General features: G+C 40.8%; 1 protein-coding gene across 1 annotated transcript; it reads right to left on the bottom strand.

The window, feature by feature from the left end:
- Positions 1-1131: 1131 nt before the first annotated feature.
- Positions 1132-9559, bottom strand: rad23aa (RAD23 homolog A, nucleotide excision repair protein a). Its single transcript, XM_069674419.1, has 9 exons — positions 9329-9559; positions 8218-8379; positions 7895-8097; positions 7013-7056; positions 6256-6383; positions 3701-3788; positions 1905-2035; positions 1485-1646; positions 1132-1370 (listed from the first exon to the last, which is right to left on the bottom strand). Exons 1-9 carry the CDS (start codon positions 9392-9394, stop codon positions 1257-1259), a joined length of 1098 nt encoding a protein of 365 aa, XP_069530520.1. The 5' UTR covers positions 9395-9559; the 3' UTR covers positions 1132-1256.
- Positions 9560-10268: the final 709 nt, after the last annotated feature.

The raw sequence follows: 10268 nt of genomic DNA, 5'->3' as shown, positions 1-10268 counted from the left end.
TGCTGTTAAAGCCCCCATGCAGGTGTAGACTTCATCAAGCTGCACATCATACATTATAACATGAACACCTAAGAACTTACGAGCGTGGGTGTTGTAACTCTTGGATTTTCACTTTTTAACTTGTATAAAGTGTGTCCCCACTTACAGTGGGGAAAGCGAAAAGAGACATGCAACAAAGTGTCTTTGTCAAAAAAGTCCCTCTTTTGGTCAACTGCGGGTTAAGAATATTTGTGGAGGTGTTACATAGACTGCTTGATAGTGAAGAAATTCTTCACCTTTACTATCTGTAAATTGTGATAGCACACTTTAAACAAACATGATAAGAATCTCTGAAATTCTAGTGTTACGGTTGAACATTTTAAGGGTAGTGTTAAATAGCACAAGAGGCCATTAGCATAGACAAAATAGTTCCTCATTTAAGAGACCTAAACAGGCACGGCATTTGCAGGGACTCATTCTGTGCAGCCACAATGATTGACAGGTGAGTGTGGTACAAAGTGAACAAAACAGCCAGATCTATCAGTTTAGTTCCCATTTTCCCCAAACAGACTGATAGGACCCCAGCAACATAATTTTAGACACATACAGAGGGGCAGCACGGTCCGGTCTATCTCTGCCAGTTTCATTCTTGGACGTACGTACATGATGCTTACAGAGGCACACACAAGCAGTTACACACTGATAATGTTGTCGCAGTGCAGTGAGGACAATGTGCTTCCATACAATCCAGCTACAGCATTAACAAACTTAGAGAATGCAAATTGATTACTTTTTCAGCTTAACTGTTTCGCATCCATCTGCACAGGCACACAGACACGTACTCACACACGCACTCACACTCGTCGCAAACCTGTCACCCCCCACCCACCTGCATCCCCTCCCTAATGTTCACAAAGCGCGTCTAAAATCAAAGTATAGATCTCCCCTAGACAAAGCCCACACATTCCATTGGAATTCACGTGGATTTTATCATTCTCCAACACTCCCCACCCCCCGGATCTTTCTGCACACAACCTCCACTTTGTGTACTCGTAACCCCGCCATAACCTAACCCACCCGGTCTCCCCTACCCAATCCCACCCCGAACCCACCCACCCACCCGCCCGCACCCCCCTGCTGGCTCTCCCCTCTCCTCCCCTCCGGTTGGGTTGAGCTGAGGTTGGTGGCTGTACAGTAATTTGGGGGTGCAGTCTTTATGCTGAGCTGAAGAGGGGAGGTGTAGGAGGGAGGAGCAGGAAGGCAGTGATCTCTGCTGCTCAGTCGTCTTCCTGGCCCTGGTTGAGGAGAAAGTTTGCTGCCAGGTTCTCGTTCTTCTCGCAGGCAAAGTAGGCCTGGATGACCAGAGCCTCAGGGAAACCCAGCGCTTTTAACTGCTCAGGCAGACAGATAGAGAGGCGGGAGACAAACAAGTGTTGATGATGATTTAAAAACAACAGAATCTGAAACTTTTTATCTGTAATTTAAAAATTTCATTTGTCACTAACCCTTTCGATGGCTTCCTTCTCCTGAGGTGTAACCTGGATATAGTTGACAGGTGCGCCCTCCTCCCCTGCTGCCCCCATCTCTCCAACTTCTGGCGCGTCTCCCCCCTCTCCCACTGGCTCGTTCAACATCTGGATAAAGAGCTCCTGATGCTGACTGATTTGCTAGAAGAGAGGACACAGATTCTGTATATTGTTTCACCACCGAAATTGAAATGTGAGCATGTGCAATAGTCACATTTTAGGGCGTGCAATATTAAGCAACTGAAACATTTCAGGCTCACTGGCAGGGCACTGAACCAAAGTGTGAAGACGTAGGAGGGGGTTGTTTTTTTGAGCCCTTAACTATGATGAGATCCATCAAATGTAAGCCTGAATATTCAGCCTGGTTGGTTCAATGTGTGGAAGTATAGTCTGTGTTACCTGTAGAAGCTGAGGATTCTCCCGGCCCAGCTGCTGGAGCAGAGCAGGTAGCAGAGCAGGGTTCTGCTGGATGGCCTGTCTCATGTCCAGAAACTGGGGCTGGGTTCGCAGGAATGCAAGTGGGTTCTCTCCTGGTGACATACAACATTTACAACAATTAGCAGGACATTTCCTTGAATTACTTCGAAAAACTGGCTATAGTATAAAGTAGGGCTGCAACATATATCGCAATTGCAATGTGCGAATGTGAAATAGTCACATCGCAGGATCGCCGATAGTGAAACACGCTAAGCTGCTTCTTTATTGTTGCTCAGTGCAAAAGGACAACCGTTTTTGTTTTCCATGACTAATCAAAGTAAGTCTGATATTGTATTAAGTGCAGCTCTTCACCAGAGCACACAGAGACCTGGACGCTGTGTGCAAACTGTAAATATGCACGCAACACTGCTGCTGTCACAGGTCATGTCGGCTGGATGATCGAGGCAGATGCTCTGTTACGCGGGGTGGCTTATAAGTGAGAGTTTTCCCGTTATCAGCGGCACCTCGTCCTGGTGCTGAATTTTTTTTATAATAAAAAGCATGATTGATAATTGTTTGTATGGACATGAAAACACACTGTGTTTATCTGTTATAATTTCCTGTATTTTTCTAAAATCACAATTAATATCACAGAACAAAAAGTTATTGCAATGTCAGTTTTTGTCAGTATCATGCAGCCCTAATGTAAAGCAAGTGATAATATACTTCATCGGTTAATCTTAATAATCTTTAAATGAAGCTGTGTAAAAGGTCACTTCATCAAAAATAATTTTGTCTAACAAAATGTTGATAAGCCCAAAACATTGACTGCAAGACCAAGAAAAGTTCCGAACTTTTACATATTGTCTGACTACATCCTTAACTTATATCAAAAATCATTTTCTTTTGATTAACTGATTAATTGTTGAAGCTCTAGTCCCACAAACTGCCTCACTGGGAGGCCATCGACCAGAATAAGTCTCCAAAGGAGTAATGACATTTGAACAAGAGGGAGTGGCAACTATTAAGACTAACGACAGTTTGCCAGCGGTCAATGGTAATGGCCTGCACATGTTAAGTGCCTTTCTGGTCTTTCAACCACTCAAAATGCTGCACACCACATGTCACATTCAGGCCATTCACAAACACATTCACACACTGATGGCAGAGGCTGCTTTGCAAGGTACCGAGCTACCCATAAGGATTTAATCTAATCACATTCACTCACACACCAGCAGCTGTACCTTTGGGAGCGCCTTGGGGTTTACTATCTTGCACAAAGATTCTTTGACCTGCGGACTGAAGGAGCCGGGGATCCAACCGCCAGTAGAAATGTTAATAATTATATTGATTTTCCCAATACTACTTCCCGATACACTCCAGTATGTCAATAAGTTTTAGAGCAAAGAAAAACATTTGATGACTAATGAGTGATACAATGAGTCACAGCCTGCTGGTGCAGTTATTAACCCTATTTTCTGTACATGGCTCTAGTCCAGGCCCTGCAGCAGTCACATTGAAATGATCTGGAAAAGTCGGCTCAAAATAAGACTGAAATGAAAGTCCAGATGCCTGACAAATGTGATTATTCTGATATATGGATACTCGTTGAGGCCAGTTATTGACATTTAGGATCTTTTCTATTCACGTGTTAAAGCTTTAGGAGGCTTCCAGGGCAGTTTTAAACACCCCACCAGTACTGAGTTTCATTATTGAACCATTTGGGAGAGACAGACACAGTAATGTTAATGGCGTGTTTTTGGAGTTGCATGCCTCACCCTCCGCTAGAGATGGGGCTTCTGTGGGTCCAGATGTGGGGGCCTGTGCTGGGGGATTACTCTCCTGGACCGGGCTGCTGGGAATACCCTGGAAACACAATAATACAACTGTCAATCACACGCAGATGCACAAATAAACATTCCTTGCATGCTGACAAAGAAACATGGAGAAATCAAAACTTTGTTAGGGCCATGGAAGCAAATTGTTTAAATAACCTTATATATTTACTTGAATCACTTTGGTTTGGCCCGGCAGGGACTGTCGATCATAATGCACAACTGCATCATAAAGCTCACATCAGTAATCTCAGATGCCAGTTTATTAGATGCATTAAGGCAGGAATACAGTGGGCCTGTAACAGTACTTCCTGAGGGTGATAATTTTCTGTTTTAGTTCTGTTTTACTAAGTGGTTGATTGAACCAAACTGGGATCAGGGTCATTTGAGGCGCTGCAGTTTGTGGTGCAATACAATTCAACAACTGTTTTAAATTATAGTAGTATGTAACACAATTCTCAGAATAACATTTATTTCCCTCAATCAGGAATAATGGGGAACCAATGTCACCACTGATTAATTCCACAAATACTAAATGGAGAAGAGTCTCACATTGATTTCTATCATGTTGGTAAGGTTTTTAAGCCTGCTTAGCTATCTTAACAGCTTCTTTAAAGTGATAAAGAAGGAGTAGAGCTTAAGATATTTATAGTAAATTTTTCTATGTAAGAAAGTAGAAGTTGAAAGCGGCAGAAAGAAACATGAACATTCAAATGTAAAAAAACATTCTGCCTCTCTGTATAACTCCGCTATACCAGGCATGCACGCGCATTTTGCAACTGGTGTTTGTCGCACAGCGTGTCTCTCTGCAGCACCAAGGCAAGGAGAGAGACAGAGATGCTGTTTATTTGCCAGTAATATCAAGACCACCTCTAAAAATCTCGGTGTTCTGTTTGACCAGCATTTGAATTTTGAACCGCATATCTCAAAAGCTGTTCAGTCTTGCTTCTTCCAGCTGAGAAATATTGCCAAAATCAAACCTATGATAACAACCAAACAAACCGAACTTCTGATACACACCTTAATCTTCTCCAATTTAGACTAATGTAACTCCCTCCTCACCGGCAATACTCAGTCCTCAATAGCACGCCTCCAAATGGTCCAAAATACAGCACCTAGGTTGTCAATAAATACTGGTCGACAGTCTCATATTACTCCAATTCTTGCCTCCCTCCAACGGCTTCCAGTAAAGTCCAGAATCAATATCAAACTTTTATTAAATCACATACAAGGCCCTGCACGGCCTGGTTCCTGCATACATGAACCCTTACTCTAGCGGCCGGCCTATCCGTTCTTCTGATCAAGGCCTTTTACCAGTTCCTCGATCGCACTTCAAATCCAGAGTTCACTTAAAGTTGCATTTGACGTTGCAGCCCCTAAACTCTGGTTTACCCCAGAACGTTAGGTCAAGAAATCAGTGGTCAGTTTGAAACAGCTGCTAAAAACTAATTTCTTTAGGTTAGCGTTTCCATAGATTTTGTCTGTCTGTTCATTTTTCTTGTATGCGTGTATGAATGTATGCTAGTATGCTTGTCCCACGTATATGTATGTGTTGTATTTCTGCCTGCCTGTCTGTGCAGGATTTTTACTTGTGCACTCTCTACTGTATGTAAAGCACTTTGTAACTGTGTTTTAAAAAGTTAATTATTATTTATTCCAAAAAGTACACTTATTGCTGGCAAAATGTTCAAATGCTTCTAAAGTTATTATTATAGTTTTGATTCTTGGTGTGGACCACCTTTCTACCTCTAGGCATTGGAGCTTAGTGCTACTGTTAGCTGTTACCATAAGAGCTACCGTTACCTGTCAGGAAGGAACAGGGCAACCTCTGCATTGCTTCGCTCTTCAGCCCCTCATACTCCCAAACCCATGCACCCTCCCTTTTTTTATTTAGGGCTCTCTTTGTAGCTTTTTTCTCCAAGCTCTTCTTTCTTTTTGCTTCTTTAGCAGTATATAACGTGATGTATCACGTTGGAGCCGGATGACGCTAGTTTGTACAGAGTCGCTGTGATTGGCTAGTTACGTGGAAAGCTAACCCTGATTGGTTGTTTGATTCAGACTGGATGAATTTTTAAACAAACTAAATACAAAGGGGTGGGTGCTCACTGTTACAAATCAGCAATCAACATCATTATGATTTAATATTGTTAGGGAAATGCAATGAATCGATATTTGTTGTTTTAACCAAATTCTTATGAAATAATGTCGCCTACTGTAGCTTTAAAATAGAGGGCACACTATAATGCATTTGCATAAAACAACATTATCTATAATAATAATTTTTTGAATAATATTATTTACCATAATCAGAATTAGTAAATGCTTGAATACATGAAAAAAATAGGAATGTCCATTTGAACATAAGTCTGATCTCAACAATGTAAGACAGTCTTCACATTGGCGGTACAAAATGAATACTAATTTTTTTATAGATGATTAAGCATGGGTGCTTTTCCAGTGGTAAAAATGACATCATTCTGCGTGTGTGTGTGACTCACAGTGAGAAGGTACTCCACCGCTCTGTGGGGGTTGTTGAAACTGGCCCTTAGCGCAGCCACCACTCTCTCCCTTTCATAGCCCATACACATGATCTCTGTCAGCATGACCTCATAATCGGCTCCTGTCACTGAAAATACAACACACACACACACACGACTAGGTTAAGGTTACGAATTCATCATTCATCAGTTATACCTTACATGCATGAACGCCAAAAGGGTACTTTATCATTATATGTGAGAAGTGTGTCATGTACAGAAAGCTTCTTTAAATATACCTATTTCCCAAAGTCAGTTCTAGTGTTTATTTAATCCTGGGAAAGAATTAAGTGTTAAATCACAACTAAGGGATGGCTCTTTTTATGATACAGAAGCACAGGATATGGGCTAAAATAGCAGCATGACTCCTACTCTTCTTAACCTTTGAGTGGCCCAAAGTGGAATCCCTATTGCCTTCTGTGTTACCACAATAAAGGGTGGCTTACGTTTGTCACAACCTAAATATAGGAACAGTATGTATTGCACTGCAGTGTGTAAAGTTCCTGACTCAGAGCAGTAACCATTTCTGGCACAGCCTGTCTAACCTCAGTTTAACACAGGAATGCACTACTGTGATATTAACTCGCCACACTGATAACACTGACAATCGTACAATTTACATTTAACAATATTGAGAAAATAATCAAACTACTGAGAATCCAAAAGCTTTTTGCACAGCATATGATGCAAGGCTGGCAGGGAGCCATTCATAACCTACCCAGTGCTGAGGAGGCATCCAGGCCCTGACTCCCACCACTGCAGCTACAAAACATAAAGATGGAGAGGAAACAAATCAGACAACGCATCATTTCTGTGATTCAAAGGGTGAAGAGACGACGTGATATGTACAGCAGCAGTTGATATTTATCCCATATATAACCTGAAGACGCTGCCAGCTAAGGAATATATCTGACCATTCATTAGAAAAAGTTTGGAATACAGTTTCTAAACATGGGCTAAAGCTGTCTATGACAAATTGTTAAGGCTTTATACTTTGTATAAAGACTTAATAAAGTTGATTAAGTAAAGAGACAGTGTTTTTGACAGGAGTCAGATTGTCTGCCTTCTCCTCCTTAAAACAAATGAACCGGGTAATAAAACACAAAATAAAGTTAAACTAGTTTTAAATTTAAAATGAGTCTCTCTAACTCTAGTTGGCAAACACAGGATGGCTGAGCTGGCACAAAGCCCATATATTTGACCTCATATTACCATTTTTTGCCATCTTTAGAGGATAACAGGGGTTCACTTTCACTTTTTTTGTGCCCCTGGGTTCTTCTCATTTAGTTTCTCTCTTTTACAGGAGACATCCGCTTTCGTCGCCAATAGATCCAACAATTATTGTGGCAAACACTACAGACTAACTGGCTGTTGTCTTAACTTCTGCTAGTGACAGGCTGTTTGATCTATCCATAATGCTGAAAAAATGCCAAAAGTTAATCATTGTTATTCACATAGATTTCAGCCACCACCCCTTCTTCTAAAACACCCATTATTTTAAAAACCGTACAACAAACTGTGCTCCAAATACTACTTCTCAACACCATCTTGTATCTCAAGTTTTAACAGCATTATGCAATGTGTAACAGACGGCTTCTACCTGGCTGGTTGTTGTTGTTCTGTGGCTGCGCCACTTGGCTCCTCTTTGGCCTCCTCGGGGGGAATGGGGACAGCTGCTGGGGTTGGGGTTGGGGCTGAAGCTGGGGTTGTGGCTGGCACAGCTGTTGACGTGGAGCCAGAGTCCTGTACAGGGGGCTTGGGCGCTTCTGAGACTGTTGGCGAGGCAGCAGCTGCGGGCTTAGCCTTTTGTCAGTTCAAATGGAAGGTGCTGTTAGACAAGCAACTTAATAGAGGGACATTAAATCAATTTATCCAATTGTCACCACCACACACAAATCTGTACATTCTACAATACGATCTTACCTTGGACACCATCACAACAACAAAACTCTTCTCGTCAATTTTGTATTCCTTAATAGGCGTGTCATCTTGCAGGATTTTCCCTGCGTATATCAGCTTCTGCCCCGATACAGGAAAGTTGTCTTTTCCTCTTTCTGTTTCTATCTTCTCTTTCAAGGCCTTCACCTGATAAAGAAAAAAGGAGTCATAATCCGTAACAATCAACATGCAAGCACTTCCGACTGGTCTCCTTGTGCTTTCATTGCTAAGCCTTGCTCTGTGTAAAGTCTTTCATCCACCTCTATGATCTCTGAAGTCACAGCACCTTAATATTTCATGATGCATTTTTTGCTTGTAAAAAAAACAAAAAACTATTGTCTGCATGAATGAATGGCAGAGTCATTACCAGGCAGAGAAGCCCAATAGCTGACTCGCAAAAGTAAGAGTTAGTGCACAAGTAGTTGTTATGATCAGAAGTGTATCACACAGCATGACAGTGCTTTTAATGAATAAGCTAAAATTTAAAAACTTTCCTAAATGATATCCTTTGCGAACAACATTAATATGGTCAGATAATAACAATAATAACAACCCAATGATCACTGAACTTCGGCCTGGCGGGCTAGATGTTAAAAATGTGACCATGCTAACAAACTCAGCCAGCTTCTTAGTACATTACCAATGAGGCTAATCGTAATTGGCAGTGTCATGAGCTTTAGCATTAGCAATCATAGCTTTTTGGGCAGCCTGGGTTCACCACATAAGTTACAGCCTTACATACTGAAACACAAGAGATATTACTGAAGAATAGTAGCTAGAGCGCAACCCAAACTCTCACATAAAAGCTTAAAAACTCGTTCGCAGTCGCGTCCCAATGACTTTGTTTAACGGACTGTTCAGCTAGCCAACTGGCTAACGTTTGCTAGTCAGGTTTTGCGTTGTTTAGCTCCCGTTTCATATGTTGCCCAACTGGTAACGCTGTCTGTTAGTAGGATACCTATGGCCGAAACTACTTGTATTGTTCTTTCATAGGAAATATCTAACAAAAGTGCTAAGTCCACATGTAAAGTTACGACATATGTCCCTCAGCTAGTACTGTTAGCTAAAGTTAGCAAGTTAGCTAATAGCCACTCACCGTTTTTTCAGGATCTATCTCAATTTGAATAGTCTGCTGTTGCAGTGTTTTAAGCGTGATCTGCATGGTAGCGGTGGCTGACGTGGTGTCAGGTGTGCTTCAGATGGAGAAATAGTTGCTCGATAAAGCAGTTAATTTGTTTTCAAAGTTGGCGTTTCTGTGAAGATAACAACTAGCCGAGAAATGTGTGTATCCATGAGCACTCAGCAAATCGCCATCTTTGGTGACAAGTTGGTGGTGCGGCGAGAAAAGCTCCGCAGGAAGGTACGAGATCTCGTCCTGAACTACGCGACTACAGCAAGCAGTTAAATTCTATACTTGTTAAAGGTTTCAGTTGACTATAATCCTATTCTAAATTTGAAGAAATTATTAGAAAAACTTCAAGATATTTATTCTATTTGATCATTTATTAGATTGATTATAACGAATATTTATATTTAGTATTTTTTGTTATTATTTTTTATTTTTATCTATTGTTATTTTATACTTTAGCTATTTACTTTCTTGCTATGTTGTCAACACCAGTTTTGCCCTCTGGGGATCAATAAAGTATTATCTTATCTTATCTTATATTACATGTTTAAAGGCTATCTTCATTAATCAATTTATGACCATTTAGAACAACAATTTAATATCTCAAATTTGGACATTCTTGTGAAAATTAACCAGGTGAATTTTTAAAAAATAGTTAATGAGTACACAATTAAGTTTTAATTAACCATCGAAAATGTGAATTCTAAATATCTCATATTAATTTTGAGTCAAATACAAAATCCATTGTCGTCTGCCTGAAGAATAACACAATAACCTGTAAGAAGAAACATATCCTGCATTCATATGGTGTTGGAATTAACAGAAAAAATATTTTATGACTGGGAAAAGCCATATGAATGCTCCGTCAGTTCAGAAAACCAACTTGCAGACACAGGGCAGGCTATCT

The sequence above is a fragment of the Semicossyphus pulcher genome, unplaced genomic scaffold, assembly GCF_022749685.1.
Source record: "Semicossyphus pulcher isolate SPU_LCO1_2020_fin unplaced genomic scaffold, fSemPul1.0.p SCAF_23, whole genome shotgun sequence".
Lineage (NCBI taxonomy): Eukaryota > Metazoa > Chordata > Actinopteri > Labriformes > Labridae > Semicossyphus > Semicossyphus pulcher.
Note: the sequence above shows the minus strand (reverse complement) of the source record. Positions and strands in the feature narration are given on the sequence as shown.